This window comes from Anarrhichthys ocellatus, unplaced genomic scaffold, assembly GCF_004355925.1.
Source record: "Anarrhichthys ocellatus isolate YVR2014 unplaced genomic scaffold, GSC_Weel_1.0 scaffold1, whole genome shotgun sequence".
Taxonomy (NCBI): Eukaryota; Metazoa; Chordata; class Actinopteri; order Perciformes; family Anarhichadidae; genus Anarrhichthys; species Anarrhichthys ocellatus.
Window position 1 is genome coordinate 11,736,672 of NW_022280031.1, and position 25,544 is coordinate 11,762,215.

Sequence of the window (25,544 nt, forward strand, 5' to 3'; positions counted from 1 at the left end):
CCAGACTCTTTCATTTCGTGTTTGCAGACGCTCAACCGACTGTGCAATGGTTTGGTTGGCTATATTTTGGCACCCTGTTTGGGCCGTTTTCACGGCGGTGCTGGCGGTCGTTGTGCGCATACAGCGCAGAGGTCCCTGGGATCCACAAGCCTGCTCCGTGCGCCTGAAGGGGAAGACCGCAATAGTGACAGGAGCCAATACAGGTTGGTTGAATGTGGCCTCTTCCATTCTACTATACATGATCTCTATAGGGCATGCAACCTCACAGTTTTAATGTGGCAACACTATTGCAAGTGGAATAAGGATGGCTTTTTGTGCTTCTTTACGTTTGGCCATTTGTTATTGCAGTTAACCTGTAATCTGTAAATTTCTCCACTTCTAAAGCACGTGGTTCAAGTTTTTGCTAAGCAACAGACACTTTCACTTTTCAAGATGCCAATAGTAGGAAATATATTTTAACTTTTTTGTTATCATGAATGTAAGGTCATACCACACTATACTCATATTAAAAGTCGTTGTAGTAATTTTCTCAAATAGAACTAGCAAGACATGCCTTGTCCTGCTGTGGCTGTGAATGATTAATCTAGATTCAATGTATAGTAAATTATTCACTATATGAGTAAGAGCTGCATGCTGCTTCAGAGAAAGATACATGTTAGGCGAGTAAATAGCAAGTGAAGTAAAGAGCCTGCTATGCTGCTGAATTTGACAAGTGTAAGAGTTGTTTTGGCAGCAATAACTAACTACCATCTTGAGTTATATCAAGTCTTCCTTAGAACTCAACTTTAGTAGTAACTCTGAATTACCTGCAGTATGATCAGTTTGTAACTGTCACTATTACTCATACCTAATTACTTTGTTATTAATATTTCATTTCTCACCATTATGTTCCCCCTCAAATAACAAGAGGTTTTGTTACTCTTTCACTAAATCTGTGCTCTTGATTTATTTACCTCTGGCTTCCCAGTTGAACATTTTGGTCCCTTTTTCCCTCTTTAAAATATCAACTTTGTCAGAATTTACATTGTTCAATTTCAAGTTTATTTGTATAGCTCCACTTCATACAAATAACGCAATTCAAAGTGCTTTACGTGGTCATTTAGAAAGCAAGGCATGCATCAACAGAAAAGATGCATAGAGCAGTGGCACTAAAAGCAGCAAAGGGTCAGCTGCACTCTGAATTAGCTTCAGAGTTATTTTTGCCCCAAGAAGAGATCACTGATGGAGGGTCTTTACAGAGTTTGTTATAACCATTATCCCTAGTTACTCCAGTGAGACCACAGCGCCAAGTCACATATTGGTGCCACCATTGTGGAATGAAAGTTACTCCATGTATTTACCCGAACAACATTTCTCACATTTATGTAAAACAAGAAAGTTTCCTTCCCCACATGATATCCAAACGATAAAGAAAATCGGCATTGTTGCCAGATTGGGTGGTTTTCTTCTCAGTTGGGCTACTTTTTATCTAATTACAAGTTTTCAGTCATGATTCACTTGATGCAATTCTGAAAACCAAGGACAGGGGGACATAGTTTCACAGATAACAGATGGGAGGCTATGACAACCCGCAACAGGGAGACAAACATTGTTTTCCGGCATGTCAATGCTGCACCCTCTCACCAAGCAATCATACTGGAAGGCATGAGGACAGATACACACAGAACGATACCTGATCTCTCTTCAGAAACGGTTTTAAAGGGCTCACTTCACCAAAACTACAAAACAGATTTTCTCACTTGCCTTTTTAGATTAAGAGATACGCTGTCAACAGTTTAGGGACTATGATGTGATCGGGATCGTTGCCAAATACCATAATCATTCTGCTATGGTCACAACTATTAATTCCTCTCCATACCACTGTCTCTGCTGCTTCAGCCTATACCTCCACAAATTCATCCAGAAAAACCTATAAATGGACTGAGGCTCTTTTATGTCTCTTCCTCTCCCAGGTTTGCCAACAAGAACAGCGTTTGGTCTGTTAATGGTGTCCGCATGAATCACTATAGAAACCTGGCTAAAGAAGGAAATCAGTGATCGCAACATCAGCAATTCGGGGTTTAAAAACAGCTTTGTAATTATTTACAAGTTATAAATCCTACAGCTGTTTAGCATTAGGCAAGAAATAGTTTACTATTGCATGCAGCTGTATCTGTTTTGTTAGAAAGTTGAAGGAGGAGAACATCTTGGATCCTTGCTACCAACTGTGCTAATCATTACAGAGCATATCACATATTGTATAAGTAATTATTCCATTACACATTTACAAGTGTTTGAAAACTGGCTCATGCCATCCGCGTAGAGTAAAGATGGAGAGTGAAGCAAACTGAAAGCTGCATTACTGAAATGTTTCCAGTGTAGATACACACTGAGTTAATCAGCTTGTTTACTGATAACAAGGTTGATAGGAGTAGAGCTGCGGCCCAGAAAACCAGGAGAGCTACCGCAGTCGCGTGATACTTCTCTGTGGGGTTGTCACTACTAGTGACACCATTCACATTAGTCATTATTAAAAACATGCGGTCAAACAATGCAAACTCAAAGAACAAAGCAGTAAGATTAATTGTTACTACTAAGGATTATTATTGACTCTCTCACATTCATCCACAACTTGACGCAGCCCAGTCGCTCTCTGCTGAGAGAACCTGCTCACACACCCCTGTTGACACCATCAACAGATGATCTCCACCAATATCACAGGCAGAACAACAAGAGCAAAAATCACACTTTACCATGGAGCTGACCCCCTTTAACAGATCATAACCTTGCGGAACGCAAATAAACTGCAACCTTGCTGCTACATTTACAGATTGACTAACTGAACTGAAATCAACGGTATAGAGCAAGATTGTGTAATATTTAAAGAAAGACACAGCATGTTTATTCTCTTAGAAATTAAACATTAAAACCCACCATTGTTCAATTGAATGCACTCACTGGTATGACCAGTATTATTGCCAATAATTATTAGACAGATAGCTGTACTGTACAACTGACATACGCTCTTAGGTTTCCCTTAATCTTAAGACTTCACCTGCCAAAATGACAGGAACCTCATAGCAGCACTGCGGAAAGGTCGCTTTTACTGTTAATCTTTAAGTCCATGTAAATACAACACCCCAATGTACCTTGAAGAATAATTTAAAATATATTCCCTGCATCTTCTTGCAACAGCGTTTTTTAATTGTATTTAATTCTGGATTTTCAAAATGTTCTTTCATTTGGAATTTCCAATTCCCTCACTGTCACTGCTAACCCAGTTGGTTTATATTATGTATTTGTCAGTGTAACTAAGGCCAATTGTTTTGTGTGTGCAGCCAATTTTAAATATAAAATAGATGTTAAATAGGTCATAAAATTGATATCACTTTTTCTGAGACATCTCTTTATCATGAGCATGTGTGACATTTACCATTCCATACTAGTAAATGTCACATACCACTTAGAGATGTAATACATCAAACAAGCCAAAAATCCCCAACTCTCCCGTCTTTAAGAGCTGAAACTAGTAAGTTTCAAACATTCTTGGAAACAAATATATGTTTTACAAGAACCACAGGCTTTTGTACCACAATACCACATGTCCCAACATGTGTATTTGAAAATAGAGCCTATAGGTTCAAAAGGTGTGTTGATTGCTATCTGCTTCATGGACCTTTTTTGTTGTAAAGTATTGCAAACAACTCTTTTGCTCTCTTTCACTTTGCTAGGGATCGGGAAGTTCATTGCCTTGGACTTAGCACGTCGGGGGGCTCGTGTTATTCTGGCCTGTCGAAGCGAAGCCCGGGGGACAGCAGCACTTAAAGAAATCAGGGAGAAGACAGGGAACTCTGACATCCACCTGCGTCTGGTGGACCTGTCTTCTCTGGACTCTGTCAGGGAATTTGCCAAGGGGATTCTCACAGAGGAGAAAGCTCTCCACATCCTCGTCAACAATGCTGGAGTATCAGGTGATACATGTGCAAGCAGCAGAAATGGAATGCTAGTTTTAAAGCTGCATTGGGCATTTCGAGGACCAGAAATATCAACAAGAGTTAACCTTAGGAACCATGCAGTATGATAACGGAATCCTAATACTATGTGCTCAGACTTGGCAAAGCTTCCAGCAGAGCAACAGAAGACGTTGTACAACTCTCTCCATGAGCTTTATGTTGGTGGACTTTCCTTTTTAAAGTTGTAATATGTGGGAGTGAATAAGTCAATGTCCTCATAATTGGCAAAAACAACTGCGTACGTATAAGGTGAAGTCAGGTTAGGTTAAGTTAAAGGTTAGTTGTAATATTTACAGAATGGATTATGCCAATGTGAGGTACTCCTAACTATAGAAGTATGTGTTTGTATATCTAATCTTATTTGTTAAATCCAATCTATTTTTTTGATTCTACTATCAGGTTTACCCAGGCAGATAACCAAGGATGGGTTTGAGTCTTCTTTTGCCACCAACCACCTGGGACCATTTCTCCTCACCAACCTGCTGCTGGGTAGGTCTCTCTTTAATACAGCTGTTATGTTGTGGGTATGAAATGATGATTAACTGTCATTGTCATGACGTACCTAATATTTTGTCTTCTGTTTCTCTCTCTGCTCCTCGTGTCTTTTTCCTTTCCTCGCTCCGCATGTCTCTGCTTCACCCCAGACCTGATGAAGAGTTCAGCTCCATCGCGTATTGTCACCCTTGCCTCAGTCAACCATAAGAAGGGTGTAGTGGACTTTTCTCATTTTCATGGCGAGAACCTCACTTATCACATGGATTCTGTCTACAACCACACGAAGCTGCACAATGTCATCTGTACGAAGGAGCTAGCACGCAGGCTAGAAGGGACAGGTGGGCTAAAATCAAGATTATTATATTATCCATTGGTATAGCGATTGCATGGTCTATTCTGTTAAATATGTGCTGCAGAAAGTTAAGTCAGTTTTATTTATATAGCCCAACATCACAAATCACAAATATGCCTCAAGGGGCTTTACAGTATGTACAACACACGACAACCTCTGTCTTTTAACACTTGCTTTAAAATAAAAAAAATGTAAAAGCTGTAACTGGGGAAAAGCGTAAGAAACCTCACGAAGACCAGCTGAGGAGGGATCAAGTCCTGATTGGACAGCCCAGTCTCACAGCATTTCGTGAAATAGTCACAAAATTAAAAACTAGAGATTTGGTGTATGTGGACACAAATTTTACTCATGTCGCTCAGCACAAAAACAAAAGTGAGTGAGTGTGTTTTCAAAGTCAACTAAATTATTCTGAGAATATGTAAACTCTATAGATAATTTGTAAAACATACACAGACAAAGCAAAGCAGTTATTTGAATTGTTGAATAAGCTGTTGAAATGTTACAAATACTAAATAATTTGTAGGCAGACTATCCAAATAAAAGTACCAGTAGGGTAGATTAAAATGCACATTTTAAAATGATCTGCACCCTGAAATGTAGATCAGTAAATGAGACAAACCTGTAACCAAAAGACAAAAAAATCACCTTTTATTTTGTTTTAATTGGGCACCTTTGGTTGTCATTGTTCATGGTATATACTAAATGTTGCAACATTATGCTCATAGTTCTAATAATTTAGCACCGCTGCTTACCAAACAGGATCTGTGACATGAAACTTCTTGCAATGAACAAGTTTGTTTATGCATTATGTGCTTGCCACCTCTGCTCTTCGTCAAACACACACACGAGTGGTCTGATCAAACCGAAGACTTTAAATTACACGTGACAAAGTATATATTTCTGTCTTTTGAACTAAAAAGGAACCAGATGAAGGTATGCAAACGTTCTAGTGAATTTAGCGAAGCAGTTGAAACTAATTTTCCCCTTTTGATTCTTCTGAAAAGATTAGAAAAAAAATCAACAGACGAAAGTCTGCATTCAAAGACTTGTTGCTGAGACTGGCCTTGCTTACATTCTCTGTCCCTCTCTGTTTCCTGTGGATGTTTGTGTCTGTCTATGTGTTTACTTGCATGTAGGTGTCACGGCAAACTCTGTCCACCCTGGTATTGTCATCACAGAAGTGTTGAGACACTATCCATTGATGATTCGTTTTATTTTCAACCTGGTTGGATTTTTCTTTTTCAAGGTGAGTACATCGAGTCACTGTCCACATCATTTCTCCACTGTCATGTTTTGCAGCTTTCCAGGTTGAATGTTGTTGATCAGTATCCTCCTCCTAGTATTTAAATACACTCTCACCTAATTCGCTGCAGGCGAGAGACTGGTTTGGCAGAATCAATATCAGAAAGCCAATCACGGTCTGCCTGCTGAGATAGAGCGTGCTCAGTGAGACAGGTTCTATGTTCAGGTCAACAAGACCTGCTATTCCCTCAACTGGAGACGCTTGAGTTACAGTACTTCATGGCAAACTGAGCAATTTAATTATTACTTATCAAAGGCATGTGGCCCCGTTGTGAGAGTTGACCTTCCTGTAGTGTTCCAGTTAAAACTGACCAACTTTCAATTTAATTAATTTGGGAACGCCTGAGCTTGAAATTATAAACAGCCACCGATATAGGGCTCATGAAAATGAGAACAATATATATATATATTATTAGGCCCAAACCCTGATTGCAAATCAGGATGTTTGCGTATGAGAATGTGTGTGTGTATGCATGTGGCCATGTTGCAACAGCTGGCTGAAATTGTTTCTAATAGGGCTTTTTCACGGAAGACATTTTGACATGTCGGGAAAAGCGCCGGAATAAATAATGTAATTAATGATGGCTATTTAGCTGCTTTGATTTCACTTTCGTTTATTCTGGCTGACTGACACTGTCACTTGGATGCTTAAATAGAGCGGAGCCATCGTTAATGTTATTAGTAACACCTGTGCTTTACCTACTTTGACGAGTCACAATGTTTTATTGTGAGAAAGGCCAAATGTCTGCTGTAAAGATATGTTGTTTTAATGATTAGCCAGAGCACAAGCTCAATGTACAGACCAGCAGAAAACAGCAAGAAAACCAAGACGGACAAGTTAAAGTGCTACCACATGCTTCACCAGTGGTGGAAATCTGATAATATAAACTAAATATAGAACTTGGTACAAACACACATTGTTCTATGGAATCCTTTGTTCTTTAGCTTTGACTCAGACTTCCAATGAACCAAAGGCAGAAAAGTCAGCACTAATACCAGAGATCTTTGTTGTGTTAAGATCCACATCAGATGAAATGTGTAAGAAGAGCTCAATACCCTTTTTGATCATATTTAAAATGAAATCAGTTTAAGGAGGCACAGATATTGTGACAAGCTAAAGGATGAAGCTAATATTCGATTTGTTCTTATTGTTAACAAATCCCATGAAAAGCCCAAAACCACTGAATGACTCTTCGCTAAGCCCGTCCTCCCTTTGTTAGTGTCACTCAAACTCCAGCATGTATGCAATGAACACATTGATTTACCACTCTAACATACTGTTTGAAACAATTGGACTGTCGCTTTTACCAGCTAAAATTTTAACAGTTATTGACAGTATTGCTGTAGCGAGCATTAACTCCATGAGATGGTTGAAAACTCTGACTCTCTGAGCTTTTATGTGTCAAGCTGACTTGTAATGTGTAACCTGCAAAGGGCCATTTGTGCATTTGAGTACAAACAATATATAATGATAACTCTGAGCTAAAAGTGATGCTTACCATCCATTTGGGGAAGTAATGCTTTGGCATGTTTGCTACAAAATACAGTGCCTAGCTAAGAAATGACTTTCTCTTTTTAAAAGATTAACCTACTGTATATTTGGAGGCATATTTACTTTAAACAATAATTCAGATTCGCTGCAACTTGTTTTAGATATTATTTCTATCAGTTATGTGTCGTACAGGGCAAAAAGAGCTGATAATCCCTCATTCCACAGGAAAACTGGTGTCCTCAGCAGACCCATCACATCACACGTGTTTGCATATTTGCACCTACGGAGATATCTATCTGTAACTTTTGTTGCTTGTACTCTCACATTTCCTCTTCATGATTCTTTCCTTCCTCTCAGTCTTCAGAGGAGGGTGCAACCAGCTCAATCTACTGTGCAGTAGCAGAGGAAATGGAGGGAATAACTGGGAAGTATTGTGACAGCGACTGCCATTTGGTCCTCCCCGCCCCTTTAGCTCGAGACGCTGCCCTGGCGGTCAAGGACTTTGAGATCAGCGAGAGGCTGACATCTAAGCTCTGAAACAACTATCAGGACAATTGAGGCCTGATAACAGAAAAGGGGTCAAATTCCACCCTCTTGCTGCACTTCTTAAGGGAACAGGTCTGACATAATGTGTCTTTAAAATGATCAGGCGACGTTTCTGAATGCACAAATGAATAATGTCTTATTTGAAAAGCTTTAATCACTTGCTCAGCAATCAATGTTCTGTGAGTAATTTTCGTTCATGAAAATGGTGAATGTTTGTTCTTTCATAGAAAGAAATGTGACTTTTATTCAGGTATGTGAATCACTGGGTTTCCTGAGACATGCTGACACCATGTGGCCAACTCATGCTTCTTCAGAAATGACAACAGAGGTTCTAATATTAGACACAATCACTTCCCTTTATTGACTTAATCTTTAACACACAATAAAACATTTGAGCATTCAGTGCTTTTTGAAGAATTTGTACAGCGTTGGTTCATCCCCTGGTGTCTTCAACCTCGCTATTTGGCTGCAGAGACAGAGATAGTTTGAGAACAGTATGGTCACCAAGGAGGTTTGTAATCATAGCACTTGATCACTTGTAAGTACAGTAGGTGTCTTCTAATCATCTTTGGATAATAAAAGAAGAAACAAGGCCATGTTGTTGATCTGATTAGAGGCTTTTTTTTAAATAAATAAATGTGTCTCACTACGTCTTCTACCATTTAAACATTTGTACCTTTCTGAAGCTCCTCCTCTATCTCATGGATGATCTCTTCGAGCACCGGAGTCACATGATCTAGCTGTTTGGGGGAAAGATGGACAGTGATCTCCACTGTTTTATCCTGGAGACACAAAAGAAGTGTTAATGACTTGTATTCAATGAGTCGTTGGTGAAAACAGCAGGGATATTGGGAGTGTAGGTGTGTGTGCGTGTGTGTGTGTGTGTGTGTGTGTGTGTGTGTGTGTGTGTGTGCGCTCACAGGATTTCCACCAAGTTCCAGCCGAGGAAGCTGTTGGACTGTAACCTCTTCAAACTGACCATCCTCCGATCGAGGCTCCATGTCCTTTCTACCTTCTCTCTCCTGCAGCACAGAGACAAGTTTACACAAACATGGACAACTAATGCAATACAGAATGGTTTTCTACTACCTCCAGTCATTCTTTCGTTGTACAAAAGTATGAAGAGACACTACTTATCTACATAAATCCCTTATCAATATACTCATTTGCTTCCTGAGCCATATCAGCATCTTATACTGATTCAGCACTGAGAGCAACCTCCACTTGACCTTTTTTTGTGACTTTATCATTCAAACTTAGCAAAACTAAAACACTGTAAAGAAAAACTCCTGAGAATTGTGAGTCTGGATTTGTCATTACATCTTTTCTGTCAATTTTGATGTGTTTTGTGCTACTAGGGCTGCAAATAACAACATTTTTTTATTATTACTTAAGAATCTTTAACTTATTCTCCCAATTACAAATCATTACTTGTTGTAAAATAAAAAATACAGACAAATGCATACTACAACTCTAAACTCAAAGGGGTTGTCATCAAATAGTTTGTCTTGTCCAACCAACACACCAAAACCCAAAAGATGTTCAATTTAATAAAAATAAAGACAAAGAAAAGTAGCAAAACCTCACAACTGCGGAGCTGGAAACAAGGAAAATTTGGCATTTTTTCCTGAAAGAATTACACGATTATTTGATTATGAAAGTATTTGTCTAATTTTTTCAGATCTAAAAACTGTACAGTGTCCAAATTTACGTAACACAATCAAACTGTTGCACATCCAGTAAAGCCACAGGACAAAATTATGAGACACAAAGCTTTAACGAGCATTCAGTATATGTGTGATTGCATTGAAAAGACATCAGGCATCACTATTAAATTGTTGCTCAGCTCTATTTCTGCTCACTGTCCAATCATCCAACCCCAGCTGCTTACCTTCATCAGCATCATCTCCTTTGGACTGAAGAAGGTGATGTGTCCCTCTGTCCTCTCAGCCAGCAGCGCCATCAGGCACGCCAACACCAAGCAACCAATCACCGCTCTGCGCATGCTCATTCTGCTCAGTCCTGGACACATACACATACACACACAGTTATACACATACTGTACATAGGCATACATTCAGAACACTAACATGCAAGTGTACAGTACAGTCAGGGATTCCGGGGTGAGTGGTACTGAGGCCAGGCCCCTTACAGAAATTAGGGAAGTGTTTTTAGCAGTGGGAAAGAGAGGCGACAGTCAAAATAGGTCAACATACAGTGTTTGACATAAAGTGTAGTGTGTCTCTGTGTGTGTGTGCGTGTGTGTGTGTGTGTGTGTGTGTGTGTGTGTGTGCATGTGTGTGTCAGAAACAATAACTGAGTGGAGAGTAAGAAGGACACAGAAGATCCCATGTCATTCTACACTGGAGACGTTGACAAAGATATAGAGGATAGGGAAAGAGAGAGGCGGGAGGAGGGGGGGGGGGGGGGGGGGGGAGGGGGGGGAGTATGAAAGTAACAACAACCCGCTCCACTGACAAACGAGATAAGAGGCCAGGGTGGATCAGCCATACTTACAACAGCAAGATAGCTCTGAACACAAATGTAAGAGAATGAAGACAGCAAAGACAGGAGTATTAGACAGCGGGGGGGGGGGGGGGGGGGCAGAGCGAGAGACAGGCAGAAGAAGCCGTAAGTTACTCACGTGCTGTGTCAGCTTTAGTTAGTTGTTTAAGGGAGTGTGCTTTAAGATGAGCAGAGCTTCACCGGTCTGAGCGTCAGCTTGTCCAGTCAGCCTTTATATCGAGCCCTCTGCTGATCCCTGAGCTTTTTACTGTCCTCCCTCACATCCGCTCCTCAACGGGTTCTTCAAGTACTCCCGTCCTTACTCCTGGAAACACACATCTTACTCAGGAATCTGGCTTCTTTTTATTAGGGCAGTAAGCTCACCATGCTTTATGTATGTAGGCCTTTGACACAATTGACAAAATCACACACTGATGAGCAAAACTCAAAGGTGGAAGAAGAACTCTGATTTTATACAAGTAAAAGAAACAATACCAGAGTGTAGAAATACTCTGTTACAAGTTAAAGTCAGGTGTTGATCCTTTTTACGCAAGCATGAAAACACACTTAAAGACCCAAAAGTAAAATTACTCACTATGCAGAATGGCCTGCTTCAGAATATTGTATATCATATTATTGGATTATAGTTATTGATGCCTTAACGTTTTCATCGCTCTCATAAAGAAGCTGGTAAAGGTGAAGCTAATTTTCATTTCTTTGTATAAAGTTTATCTGCTCAGTAGCTTGTGAATTTCCCAGGGGATCAATAAAGTTTTTCCTTGATCTATAATATTACATCCTAATTTATTTGTTGAATATATATTGTATTATTAATCTGAACATGCAAAGTAACAAGTAACTGAAGTTATCAAATGAATTAAGTGGAGTAAAAAGTATAATATTTTAATAATACCTCAAAATTGTATTTAAGTACAGTTTTTGAGTACATGTACTTTTCACCCCCCTGTGGCATATTATGGGGAGGTTTGTGTGAGCTACAGGATGCATATGTTCTACTCTTGCAGAATAAGTCTGATGTGATAGTGAATTATTTGTAGAACTGCCTGAACAAAGAAATCTCATGTCAGTCTCATTTAATCATTCTTACAGTATCACACAAGACAGCAAACACATTTGCACTAATCTAACCTTCAAACAAATTTAGGAAGAAGATAAAACTAACTCCTTCATAACTCATTGTAAAACAGACTACTGCTAACTGAGAGGCAAAATTCAGTTGTATGTGACTTTAATTTGGATCACCAAGCTAAATACTGAAAAAGGTTATTGGGATTAATACTGGACTTTAATTGTGTGCCTCTTTGTGTGTGTGTGTTTGTGTGTGTGTGTGTGTGTGTGTGTGTGTGTGTGTGTGTGTGTGTATGTGTGTGTGTAGCAGCCAGGAGGCAATCCGTCCAAAGAGGGCTGTCATAAATTTTAAGCTTTTAAGTAATATCCAAGACAATGTCACATTTACGACCTGCCAGAAATTTATAACAGACCCAAATGCATCCGCTTCTTGGAAACCTCATGACCCAAAAGAACTTTAATGCTTCTTCCTACATGTGACACTTATCTGTTTTCCTACATGATGGTGAAATGTTATTGCAGGCTGGGTTTACTTTGCTGTTTGAATACTCACCAGAAGAGGAAAATGAAAAGTATTGCCGCCGTTGTTTCTGTTTTATTGCAATTCAATGACACAAGCACAGCTTTGTATCTCTTCTGTAGCACTTCTTGTAACACCACAATGACACACAAGCTCTCTTTACATTTTTCCATCACCTAACGATAGGCTCTTTATAATGTGTTCTTATGTTCATGGAATTCCCTTTAACCAGCACTTTAACCTTATAGTCAGTGTATTATTTCAAACCAAGTGTGTTGGAGTAGCCTAAATCAATTCAAATGAATCACTTACAGCTTACTACCCTAACTGAATACTTTTTTTGTATTGAAGTTCTCGTTAAACGATACATCTGGAAATAGTATTTATTTTCTTAGTGTCATAAATTAACAAATACCATAAAAAGAAGAAACTCAACAAAGAGTTATACTACAAAGGTATTGTCTGTGTAGCCAAAGCCTGATATAGTTTATTCCTGTGTGCCATTAATGGAGCTGGCACGAATAGTTGAATAACCGATTGACAGAAAACTAATCTGCCCCTGTTTCGATAATTGATTGAATGTTTAAGTAATTTTTTAAGGTGAAAACGGCAAAAAATCTGTGGTTCTACTTTAAAATGGTGAATATTGGCTTGTTTTCTTAATCTGCAATGATACTAACTATATCTTCGGGTTTTGGACTGGAAAAGAAAGAACACAATAATGAGACACACTATTGCACTGGATGACATATTCCTTCATTATCATTATCATTATTTATTCATGAGTTAGTCCTACATACACCACATGTATACCCACAAGATCCCTAATGTGTAAGCTGTGGCGGAAAATAGTCCCTAACAAATGCAACATTTACACCTGTGTGGCTGTGCTGGCCTTTAAAGATCAGTACAGCATCATGAGATACAATAGGCTTGAGTGCCACAGACAGGGTGGTACAGAAGAAAGCAAATATTTAGAGACGCAGTAACGTATTGTTGGTTGATAAATATTCATATATAAATATATAAGATTAAGTAACAAGAGCCCTATACTTTATTTTGTATCCAGCAGGCGGATGTTTCTCGGTCAGGTCTCGCGATGTTAGGCTGGTATCGCGGTATTTAAATCATGTGACGTTCCGCAGAAATGTGTGGCAGCAGTCTTTTTGCTGAGGACACGGAGCTGAACAGTCGCACACTGCTGCAGATAGTTACTAATCATGGTAAGAGAAGTTGTGCAGGGTGTTTTGGTAACAACAAAGTTAGTCATTGTAGGAAATAGTCGACGGCTCTTTAAAGTTACCTGCGTTTTAAGGATAGAAATGTCTATTTTCATGTGTTTACTACCGTCCAGCTGAAGGCCTTTCAACGCATGTGGCGCTGTTAGCCACCCATGTGGCTAATGTTATCCATAAATAATTACTTAACTTTAAACTACCTAGGCTGCCACTGCAAACAGGATTTGTATCTGTCGCAGTCTTACAGGTGAACCCAAGCCTTTTTTTACTTTTAGGCGCAGCACATTAGTTTACGCTGGTGCTTTTCAGTGAACGTTAGCTGATAGCATGAGTTAGCTTCATGCGCAGGCCCAGGACAACACGTGGGTTCATGACGACAACGTGGCTGCGTCTAAAAGTTACCGTAATCTATTAAGAGCACTGCGTTTACGTACGAAGATACGCTTGTGAATAATTGTGGCATTTAAAAAGCCATTTTGCACGATTGACACACATTGGGGGCGATTGTGGCTCGTCTTTCAATCAGAGGGTCGGCGGTTCGAACCCCGGCTCCGCTAGTCGCATGTCGATGTATCCTTGAGCAAGACACTTAACCCCAAAATTGCTCTCGTAGTTGTGCCTACGGTGTAGAAATGTGAATTGTAAGTCGCTTTGGATAAAATCGTCTGCTAAATGACTGTAAGGTAACATTACGTTGTGGCGCTACCAAAAATAACCTAAAAGGAGGACTTTTACAGTGGACGACTGGAAACGCACTTTATGTTGCGGTAGTGTTACTATTTGTCCTTTGTTGTATTGTTTCTCTTGTCAATCTAATGTCTTACCTCCTGCAGGTGCTGTTGCACGTGCTGTTCGAGCACGCTGCGGGCTATGCGCTGTTCGTCGTCAAAGAGGTGGAGGAGATCGGCATGCTGCTGTCTCAGGTGAGTCTTTGGGCCTGCTACTTTTGGCGGGTGTAATCTGATATTTGGATGGATCAACGGTAACCGGCAACTTGTTTTTTTCAGGTGGAGGAGAGCGTGCTGAGCATTGGAAAGTTCAACAGCATGGTGAGCTTGGCTGCCTTCTTCCCCTTCAAGTCGGCGCAGGCTGCTCTGGAGAACATGAACGCCATTTCTGAAGGCAAGATGGGTTTTCTACTCTGTGGCTCTATCGGTGTCCTCTGTTGTAATGATGTTCAATATCTGTCAATCCCCTGAGTAACTGTGCTGACAACTCCGATAACCCTGAACAACCGAGGAACACCTTTTGAAATGCAGCAGTGTTTGAATATGCTGACACGTGGTTATTTAGTTTTTCATTTGGAGTTTTTTATTTTGGACACCAAATTATTTATTAATCAAGAATTAAAAATAACCAAATTGTAGTCCAAATCAATTAAGGTACTTATACATTTGTGCAGTAGCCAAGGCCAACGGTTAAATACGTTTTGGACAGGCAAGTCATTGTCTTATCCAGTTGGCCATTTCACAAAATTCATATAGTGTTGGACAGACTACGCCGATTACATGAGGAAGTAAGCATAGGCAACCATTTTTAAAACCAGCTGGTTGAAAATAAGCAGTTAAATCTGCCCTCCATTGATCAGAAGCCACATCAGTCACTGCTGCAAGTCTGAAATTGATTTTCTGCAGAATCTGAGCTTGATTCAAACAAATGTACACCGAATGATAAGTGATCTCCTTTACTTCCAGGTGTGGTGCATGCCGACCTGAAGCTGTTCCTGGAGACGAACCTGCCCCTCTCTGGGAAGAAGAAAGCTATGTTGGGGGTTTCAGATGCGAAGATTGGAGCATCTTTACAAGAAGAATTCACCATTTCCATCCAGACTGGGGGGGTGGTGGCAGAGATAGGCAGAGGTGAGGAGACGGTCTGCCTGAGATTTATTTACATGGACATGCTGCTAAAAATGTGTAAATTGTAGCACATTAACTATAATGTGGCTGTCGTGATGAAATTTTTTTTAAACCCTGAAACTCATGAAGGTTCATACTGAAAATCTGAACTGCCACTGGTCACATGCTGTTCTGCTATGAACCATTAAACTCAAGAAAAACACTTTGTCTGTTATCTTTCCTGTCAGGTGTGCGTGTGCACTTCCACTCCCTCGTGAAGGGTCTGACTGGCCATGCTGCCTCCAAGGCACAGCTGGGGTTGGGCCACAGCTACTCCAGAGCTAAAGTAAAGTTCAACGTCAACCGAGTCGACAACATGATCATACAGTCCATTGCTCTGTTGGATCAGCTGGACAAAGACATCAACACTTTCTCCATGCGTGTCCGGTAGGGTTCCTTCATCGCACCACTTTTCAGATAGTGTTTTTTCACTGTCACTTGTGTTGCATGGTAATGTTGTCTTCTGACAATGGCGTCCTCAGTTGTAGTGATGTTCTATATCTGTCAATCCCCTGAGTTCCCGTGCTGACAATTCCAATGTAACCCTGAACAACTGAGGCACGTCTTTTGAATATGCTGAACTGATGACCGTTTTTATTTTGATGCGTGTTTTTCTTTTTCTAACGATCACTGTCTTGTGTCTGCAGTGAATGGTATGGCTACCACTTCCCAGAGCTGATCAAGGTCGTGCCGGACAACTCTATGTACTGCCGCATGGCTCAGCTCATCGGAAACAGGAAGGAGCTGTCAGAGGAGAGTTTGCCGAGTCTGGAGGAAGTGGTGATGGACGGCGCCAAGGCTCAGGCAATTCTGGACGCGTCCCGTTCCTCCATGGGTCAGCAAATGTTCTTTTTCATTCTTTAGACATTAAAATACAAATGTGAATGAAATGTATTTTCCAACCACTTGGCATCTGTGCACAAAACCTGCTCATTTGCACACTAGCCTTTTTAAAGGACATGTATAACTTAAAACTACAACATGCCCCTTTTATGCCCACTCTGGACTAATAATTGTCCTTGGTGAACAACACAGGGGGGCACATTAACTCTCTCATAAACCTGTAGTGCAGGCAACCCCATCCTCACTGCGGATCCTGTCGGGAGAAACAATCACACATTGCATTTGAGATTACCAGTTGGTTATAGATGGTAGCTGCACCCACTGTGCAAAGTGGGTGAGTAGTTGGGTTTCTCTAAACACCCTCTGTGATCTGTTCTCCAGGTATGGACATCTCCCCCATCGACTTGATCAACATAGAGAGATTCTCCACTCGTGTGGTGTCTCTGGCCAGCTATCGGCTGGAGCTGCAGGAGTACCTGCGTTGCAAGATGAGCCAAGTGGCGCCAAATCTAGCAGCCTTAATTGGAGAAGTGGTAAGTTGAATGTGTTTTATATATTGCATTACTCTGGGACCAATGATGATCTACCAATCTGTCAATCCCCTGAATCTCTGTGTTGACAAATATTTCCGGTTTCCTGATGGTCCTCGCATCAAAATCAAGTCTATCCTGTAATGGTGGCTCTGTGTTCGCCAGTGAGACTGACTCTAGATTTCATTTTTCTTCAGGTGGGAGCTCGTCTGATCTCCCATGCGGGCAGTCTAACCAACCTGGCAAAGTACCCGGCCTCCACAGTCCAGATCCTGGGAGCAGAGAAGGCCCTGTTCAGGTACTGGGGCCCCCCCTCCCTGCTGGGGAAAGAGGTGGCTGCAGTGATGGCAGGGCTGGGCAGGAGCAGAGCAGGGTGACTGGAGAAGACAAAACTATAAAGTCTCCTCCGGAGTGACCCCTCTCTCACCATTGCACCCCCACAGTCTGAGCAGCCACTCACAGCACTGAGGTAGAACATCTGAACAACTAGTTAGTCTGTATGCTTAACACACACTAAATATCCATAGCAATAAACCATAACTAAATATCCATGTTAGGAATGCAGTGTCCTTTTTGCTTAGATGCTTAATAAAAAGTTAACCAAAGAGCCCAAAACAGTTTGTTAAACTGACAAGATGGGTTTTCTACTCTGTGGCTCTATTGGTGTCCTCGGTTGTAATGATGTTCAATATCTGTCAATCCCCTGAGTAACTGTGCTGACAACTCCGATAACCCTGAACAACCGAGGAACATCTTTTGAAATGCAGCAGTGTTTGAATATGCTGACCTGACACGTGGTTATTTGGTGATTTTTATTTTGGACACCAAATTATTTGTTCATCGAGAATTACAAATGACCAAATTGAAGTCTAAATCAATTTAAGGTACTTATAAATTTGTGCAGTAGCCACGGCTAAACAAACATTTTGGACAGGCGAGTGATTGTCGTATCCAGGTGGCTATTTCACAAAATGAATGTAGTGGTTGATTCTATAACTAAAGTCGGCTGTATTTTCACACAGAGCCCTAAAGACTAAAGGCAACACCCCCAAGTACGGGCTAATCTTCCACTCCACCTTCATCGGACGTGCTGCTGCCAAGAACAAAGGCCGCATCTCCAGATATCTGGCTAACAAGTGCACAATCGCCTCACGCATTGACTGTTTCTCCGGTGAGTGACGCAACGTGTGGACTAATGCCCACGTTAGCTGTATGTGGCATAATTGCAATGATGCTCATATTTTTCGTCAACAGTATTCATCCTTCGGGTTGGTGGTGACAAGCTAATATTCCTGAGCAACGCCACGTGTCACTTTAAACTACAGTCATCCACTGCAGGCTTTGTGATTGAATTTGTTTTGTATTTTCTTGCAGAGGTACCCACAAGTGTATATGGTGACAAGCTGCGTGGACAGGTGGAGGAGCGCCTGTCTTTCTATGAAACTGGTGACTTGCCACGGAAGAATGTGGATGTCATGAAAGAGGCTGTGAAAGAGGTGAGCTCAGGAAAAAATCATCACATTTAATTTGTTGCTGTTTTTTTGTTTTTTTTTAATGCTTCTAATGATAAGTTCAGTGTGTCGATGCTGTGAATGATGACACGTCTTTGCCTGACTTCACTGAGGGTACAAAATGATTTAATGAGCCTGACGCAGCATTACTACCATCAAGAGCAAAATTATGGTTTCAGTTGGATCAAAAACAATCTCTAAATTATTTTTCTTGTCTTAGGCTACTGATGTTGCAACTGAGATAAAGCGGAAACTGGACAAGAAGGAAAAGAAACGCAGGAAGCATGCAAAGAAGCTGCAGGATGAAAACGGCGATGCCAACAGTGACGTTGAGGTAAGCATTATTTGTAGAAAACGGCATGTTTCGATTTGAGATTTGACCCACACGTGGTCCTGTCTCAGTGTACGACATGCTAGATCAGCCTGACTCCGAACCATTGGCTGGTCCAGAACAATGGACCTGATCACTGAAGTGAGTCAGACATTGCAGTCACTTAAATTATACATTTATGGATAGCTCAGAAGTATTAAAAACAAATCACTATTGTTTCATACCGTTCTCTACTTTCTTGCAGGCTGAGAACGGAGACACCCCCGTTGTGAAGAAGAAGAAGCAGCAAGCGGCCGAGGAGATGGAGATGGAGGTAGAGGAGGCCCCAGCGAAGAAGAAAAAGAAACGAAAATCTGAGACCATCGAAGCAGAAGAAATCCCAGAAACGCCTGCGTCTGGCAAGAAAAAGAAGAAGAAAAAAGAGTCCACAGATTAGAGGCTGTGGTCAAAGACTGAATCTTTATATTTGTGTACAGTTTTATTTTTTTATTTCTACTCTCTTAAGGTATGTAAGCAGCATTATGTTTTTTTTTTTTGTTTTGTTTTTTTTTTGCAACCTCAAAGCAGGTTTGATTGCAAATAAATGCTTATAACTGTGCCTTGAAGTCTGACATTTACTTACTTCTGTAAATAACTTATCCATTAAACTTTTGTCCAGTAAATCATCATGAATTCTGTTTTGCCTGTTGAAAGGATCGTATGGTTTGGGATTTCCATGATCTAGTTTCTCCCAAATGTCACTATGAGGCGGTTTCATCAGCAGCACTTAATGCTATTGTCTGGCCCCTTTGTGCCTCATGTCCATATAATGCTTTAAAAATATAATTACACGAGATGTGTGACCTCTAAAGGAGTGTTAATGGTTTGTAGGGACGACTTTTCTCCAGTTTTGACTTTAACATGGATTGAAACTAGGCGGTTGCTTCTAAATCTTTGCTGAAGGTTGACGGTATGTTGGAATACTGATGAGAGCATTTACAAAGCCTCGGTAATAAGACTGCAGTATTAAAGCTCAGATTCAATCTAATCACCAAAAATGACATGAGGGTGAGTAGTTACTGATTTGTACTAGAGATTGCTCATACACGCTTCTATGTAGGGTGACATCAGTCTACACGGGTGTAGCTAATCACATTGATTATGGCTCTGCTCAGCCACAAAGTGCCAGCAACCTGGACCTCAAGTACCTTAATGCGAATATAAATTATGGTCATTACCTACACCTGTTAAGTAAAATCTTGTCAGAACGATCTAGCAAATAACAGCTCCCATATTCAGTGTTGTAATCAATGTAAATCTGTGTGTGCTGACAGGTGTTCAATGTCACTTGACTGTGTAGCTGCCTGAAAATTGACAGTTGGTGTAGCTAGAGAACAGTGAACACTGGGGTGACCACGCAAACCACAAGTTAAGACATTACATTGACAAATTGACGCCGAAAGTAAAGTATTAGCTGCAGATTACAAAGAGCACAACAAGCCACTGCCTCTAAACTCACCTCTTAGAGTCCGGTATATAAAAATCAGAGCTCAGCAGGTAAAAGCTTGTTGGAGGTGCTGGAGCTGCCTATAATAGAGCATCCAAAAAATGCATATTGCAAGTGTGTGTGTGGATACCCCCCACCCCCCCATCAAAAATCTCCACAAAAAAGGAGACAGGTTTCTGTTTGTTGTTTTGACTTATAAATGGTCAAAAGTGTATTCTTTAAAAAAAAAAAAAATAAATGAAAATGGTCCTGTGTTAGGTATCATGTTACCATTACAGGCTAATGTTTTATATTTGAGCATCCGATATTAATACTACTGGTACTTTAAGTTATATTGCTACTGGAGCCTTGTTGGCTGGCCTTCAGTTCTTTGTGTACTTAGGCACAAGCTCGCAGGTGCTGACGTCCATGCTGCCCGTGTCCTGAACATGTCTGGCACAATTACGTCCTTTGGTTGTTTAGCAGGCCTATATATCAAATACTGCCTCGACTATCTGCATTGTAAGACTGCGAACAGTTTGGTTCATAATGGATTAGCATGATTCTGCATGTGCATGAAACTTCATGGGTCTGTATCCAGGGAACAATGTGCTTGTTAAGTATTGATTCCAGACCCATATAAACTGTTAAGAACTTTTAATTTGGACAACAAGGATTAAACCAATGTTAAAATGACATCAAATCCAAGGCCTGGCCGGTAAAACCAGCCAACTAGTAAGAGTTGAGGAATGAGAGAAAGATGGAGGGAAACCAGGTAAAAAGAAAAGTCAAGCTATCAACTCAAGTCACCCTCAATATAAGGATTCACAGATGCGGGAGACTAAAGTTACAAAAACGTATTTCTTCTAAAACAAAAAAAGGCCTTTGCCGTGAAAATGATGTGTAGAATTTATGTACATCATTCTCGGTTCATGTATGCATACAAAAAAAATCCACATCACAAGATGCTTGTGTTCAAGTATATTCACCAACTTCATCTCCATTAATTTAGCATTCTCATTTTTCCACTTTTTTTTTTTTTTTTTGAAATAAAACGTCCTTCAAAATAAAAACAAAATGCAGAAAACCACATTTTATGTCCTACCAATACATATATACTGTATAAATACATACATAAATATATTTTACATACAACAGCCATAAATTTGAAAAGGGGATATACAGAGCAGGGGGGGTGGGGGTGGTAGTGTGTGTTTTAGCTTGTGTTGTAAAATGGTTTGTCCCTCTATTTTCTCATCAGTCAGATACACAGGTGTGGTGCAGTGTGTTGGCGTCTGTGTCAATACACACACACACACACACACACACGCACATGCACATCTCAGTTGGCCCAGTAGGGGGAGCTGCCGTAGCTCGACTTGTTGACTTGGCTCTTCTGCTGCAGGCTGCTGGACTGGCCACGCTGGCTCGGACCACCCTGAACATGGATAGACATGTGTGTGAGCGCCTGGAGAAACCGGTAAAACCAGTGCAACAACAACAACAAAAAATGTCTGCGGGTGTTACCTGTCCATCCTGAGCTAGGTGGTGGTGCAGCAGCTGTGAGTGTGGTTGCTGGTGAGGCAGGATGTGGAGGAATGGAGCCGGTGCATAGCCTCCGGGAGCTGCTCCGGGGTTCAGAGGCCCCGGGCCCCCCAGCGCTGATGGCAGACTGAAGGGAGGAGGTGTGCCCGCATGGAAACCCTGCTTATCAAAAGACTGCAGATAAAGTACAAATTAAACTCAAAACTGGATTATTTATTAGCATCAATACAAGACAACAGTGGGTGGGGCTCACCTGGGTCTTATTGTAAACACTTCCACTGATGTCTGGCACACCGGAGTTACTGGACGTCACCGAGACGCCTAGCAGAATGACAGCAACAACATGTACACATTACAAACCACTGTAAAAATCCAAATGAACATATTGGAAACACTTAATTGTTTCCTCCTTCTTACCTTTGCCGGGCCCAGAAGCAGCAGCTTTGGCTTGTGCCTGTGAGGAGGAGTTGTATCCTTTACTGTAGTCCACTCCTGCTGGCCCTGCTGTCAGCTCCTCATACCCTGCGCAAGAAAACTAAGTTCAGTGTGCAAACGATACACACAAGAGTTTGGGAACTACTTAACCCAGCATCAAATGAATTTCCCAAGCTGCATGAAGTGGTGTGCTCACTAACCTGAGCTGAAGGCGTGCTGGCCGTAACCACTGGGCTGCTGCTGCGTCTGCTGCTGGAAGGGGCTCGCCGAGGGGTTTCCCAGACCGAGGCCCATACTGTGCTGCTTGGCCGAGGCCGGGCCCCCGGGAGGAACAAACATGGTGTGGCCATACTGGAAGGCAGCAGCACTGGGTACGGCACCGGGAACCCCGGTGTAGTAAGGCAGACCTGCGTAGCTGTAGCCTGGAGGCAGAAAGGCCTGCTGACTGCTGTGGTGTTGTGGCTGGCTGTGGTGTTGTGGCTGGCCCTGGGGTTGAGGCTGGGCCTGGGGGGGCTGAGGCTGGGCCTGGTTCTGTCCTTGGCTCTGGCCCTGGGAAGCCTGAGAGGCCGCAAGGCTCGTGGGGGGTGCCGGGGAGGTGGAGTCGTTCCTGCCAAACTTTGTGACTTCACCTGAAAAAACAGTTGAGATGTCACTTGAGAACAAAACACAGGATTTTAGGATTTTGGACAAGGCCAGCAAGGGTTGAAGGAGCTTTACCTGAGTAGGGGTTGTTGGCGAGGCTCCCGTCTCTACCAGAGAGAGTTGCTGCAGGGCCAGGGAATGTGATTCCATAGTAATCCTGCAAAGAGGGCTAAAAGGGACAGGAGAAGGATGAGGAGGAGAAGAGTCAGACAACACCACAACAACCTAAACAAGTTGATTTAGAACGAGAGAGGAGCCGTCCCAGGAGTGTGGTGATGAGGCTCACCATTGGCAGTCTGGACTGGAGCATATGGAGGTCTTCGTAACCATAGATCTGCTGTGAAACACAAAGGACAGAGATCATCAGCGAGAGAAACTGCAAAATGTTTCAAGAAAAAAAACAATATATACACATATACACACACACACACACACACACACACACACTGTTGAACTGAAGGGACTAGCAAATATCATGATTTGTGTTCACCGATTTCAAAGAAAATCCAGCACACTGCCATGATTCTAGACCCCGAGGGTCTACTTACTGGGTATGCTGGCAGCAGCCCCCCTGGGCCCATGATATACTGGTTGGGCAGTAGAGGAGGCACTCCCTGGGATAAATTAGGAGGAGCTTTACCTGTCAAAACAATGCCGCCACAACCATCACTTTCACGTGAACAAACGGCAACAAGTACAAATATTTGGGCTTGTATCATCAAGGGAGCTTAACAAATGAGTGAAAGCAACACATCACACATTTCCCGTGTGTGTCTGTGCTTACCGGCTGTGGATGAGAGCAGAGCCGTGTTCCTCGGTGCAGAGAGGTTGGACGTGGCAGTAGCTCCATTGGAGCCGAGTCCCAGCGCTGCGCTGGCGGCAATGGCAGCATTGTGAAGTACACTGGCGCCGACAATACCACCGACCGTGCTGCCCATGTGGTTGCCCATGTGGTTGCCCATGTGGTTGGCCATGTTGGCCATGTTGACCAGGTGGCCGATGCCGCTGCTACTGTTGCTGCTGTTGTGGGTCGAGTGGAGTGCGGAGGGCTGCGATGACGCGTAGGACGGAGCCAGAGAGCTCACGCTGCTGTGGTCAACACCGGTGTACTTCGGACAGGGAGGAAGCGGGACATCGGTCGACGTCATTTGAAATAAAAAAAGAATGATGCTTGGGGAAGACGAGACATGTACTTACGGTGAGAGAGCTGGAGCCCAGAGCTGACACTGAGGAATGATTGCTGACATGACTGTAGAGTGAAGGCAGAGAGGGCAGACATGATCAGTGTATTGTGGTTATCATGAATAGATTTGTGCCGTGTGCGAACATGTGGCAGCAGCAGGCACCCACTATACTAAACTCTCTTCCGAGTATTCAGGCTGGCTGAACATGGCCAGTAAATTCAAACTTGTGCAATGTGGGTTCGTCACCTGTTGAGTGAGTTGAGTTGGCTGGCTGAGGGCAGGTCCTGTGCCAGGTTGGAGAGCGTGGTGGAGCTGTGTGCGGGCAGGGAGGATTGTAAGTGGGAGGAGGGAGCCGAGGCACCGTTGGTGCTGATGTTCAGAGACGGCGACTCCGGCTTCGGTGTAGAGGACACTGATGAAGCTGAGAGTAAGAGGAAAGAAAAGGACTTCATTTGTAAAAGACTCAAAATAGCACAGCCAACGAAAGATGGCTCTTGGTCGACATTTACAATAGAAAGTATACATCAGTACTGGGAACTTACTGTCTAGAGCAGTAGAGGTCCTTACACCATTCAGACCATTCTGCTGATATAAAAACGCAGCTCAGTGTCAGCGTATACCGACAACAGATCAAGACCACTATCATATCGATGTGGCAAACATACACAGTGCGAACAAAACATCATTGAATTCAGTACACACTTGATCTACATGTGAGAGGATCAGACGAAAAAGGTGAAAATCAAAACCTAAAACAGGATTCAGGCTATTACTATAAAGTTTGATTGTCTTAAGGGGCTCCGGGCAAATGCAGGCAAAAAAAACTACAAAGCTGTATTAACTTGGCCATTTCTCACCATGACTGGTCCCGTGGCCTCTTTACTCTGGGAAAAGGCCAGTCGTGTGTGAGGGGGCATGGTCCCGTCGTAACTCCCCCCCACTGTGGAGAAGTGAGAGGAGGGTACAGAGGAGGAGGTGGTGGAGACTGTCGAAGAACACGATTGTGGGTTGGAGGAGCCGGCAGTCCCTAATGAGGAGGGAGCGAGGCTGGGCATCGGCACAGAGGAGTGATATACTGGCTCTGATGAGGAGAGAGGCAGGGCCACGGAGAGAGGGCTGCCCAGCGACTCACTGCAACACAGCAGGGAGAGAAGGAAAAGTTATTAGATACACTTCGTTAACAAACCCTCCGCATTAAGGCTCTTTGATCCATTTCATTTCTGATCTGTAGTGTTTTAGAATTTTCAAACAGTTTCTGTTTTCATATGTATTAAAAGGTTAGAACTAGTCAGTCAGCAGCGACGGTACCTGAGTGGTTTGGAGTACAGGCTCGTCTGGCTCTGTGTCCCTGGTCCCGGTGCAGGGGCCGGTGTGGACTCCCTGGATGCTGCCATCGCACAATTGTCAACGCCTCCGAACTCCGGCAATGCCGACTCCGAGCCGAAGTCTAGAGCGCCGAACTGGAGGTTCAGCCCGGGGACGTCAGCCGAGCCGGGCATCTCTACCGCTGTGGAGGGGATCTGCCACAATGGAGGGAACGGTCAGGTTTCCGGGGCCATGATTTTAAGCTCATATAACTACCTTGTATGTGGTCATTTAGAAAAGATTTGCCTAAATATGCAAATAATATAT

At 42.3% G+C, this 25,544-nt stretch overlaps 3 protein-coding genes and 2 non-coding genes across 5 annotated transcripts; 4 read left to right on the forward strand and 1 right to left on the reverse strand.

Annotated features, from left to right (window-relative positions):
- LOC116383200 (retinol dehydrogenase 11) lies at positions 1 to 8,579 on the forward strand. Its single transcript, XM_031846844.1, has 6 exons — positions 1 to 203; positions 3,711 to 3,950; positions 4,392 to 4,481; positions 4,637 to 4,825; positions 5,976 to 6,085; positions 7,991 to 8,579. The coding sequence occupies exons 1-6, from the start codon at positions 47 to 49 to the stop codon at positions 8,168 to 8,170; spliced, it is 966 nt and encodes a 321-aa protein (XP_031702704.1). The 5' UTR covers positions 1 to 46; the 3' UTR covers positions 8,171 to 8,579.
- Positions 8,580 to 13,429: 4,850 nt separating this feature from the next.
- Positions 13,430 to 19,303, forward strand: nop56 (NOP56 ribonucleoprotein homolog). The gene is made up of 12 exons (XM_031851320.1): positions 13,430 to 13,516; positions 14,365 to 14,454; positions 14,539 to 14,653; positions 15,226 to 15,390; positions 15,615 to 15,813; positions 16,074 to 16,261; positions 16,651 to 16,802; positions 16,997 to 17,097; positions 17,822 to 17,970; positions 18,174 to 18,295; positions 18,531 to 18,644; positions 18,886 to 19,303. The coding sequence occupies exons 1-12, from the start codon at positions 13,514 to 13,516 to the stop codon at positions 19,075 to 19,077; spliced, it is 1,590 nt and encodes a 529-aa protein (XP_031707180.1). The 5' UTR covers positions 13,430 to 13,513; the 3' UTR covers positions 19,078 to 19,303.
- Positions 16,408 to 16,540, forward strand: LOC116388177 (small nucleolar RNA SNORA26). Its single transcript, XR_004213063.1, has one exon. It is a non-coding gene; the product is annotated as a small nucleolar RNA SNORA26 (small nucleolar RNA).
- On the forward strand, positions 18,387 to 18,452 carry LOC116388158 (small nucleolar RNA SNORD57). The gene has a single exon (XR_004213057.1). It is a non-coding gene; the product is annotated as a small nucleolar RNA SNORD57 (small nucleolar RNA).
- Positions 19,304 to 20,747: 1,444 nt separating the features above from the next.
- Positions 20,748 to 25,447, reverse strand: ubap2a (ubiquitin associated protein 2a; the record flags this gene model as incomplete). The annotated part of the gene is made up of 14 exons (XM_031848890.1): positions 20,748 to 21,544; positions 21,634 to 21,825; positions 21,905 to 21,972; positions 22,069 to 22,173; positions 22,287 to 22,715; positions 22,804 to 22,897; positions 23,015 to 23,065; positions 23,277 to 23,368; positions 23,513 to 23,837; positions 23,926 to 23,977; positions 24,159 to 24,333; positions 24,455 to 24,497; positions 24,770 to 25,043; positions 25,221 to 25,447. Coding segments are annotated over 14 exons (2,223 nt in total), but the record flags the coding sequence as incomplete, so codon positions are not given.
- Between the last annotated feature and the right edge of the window lie 97 nt (positions 25,448 to 25,544).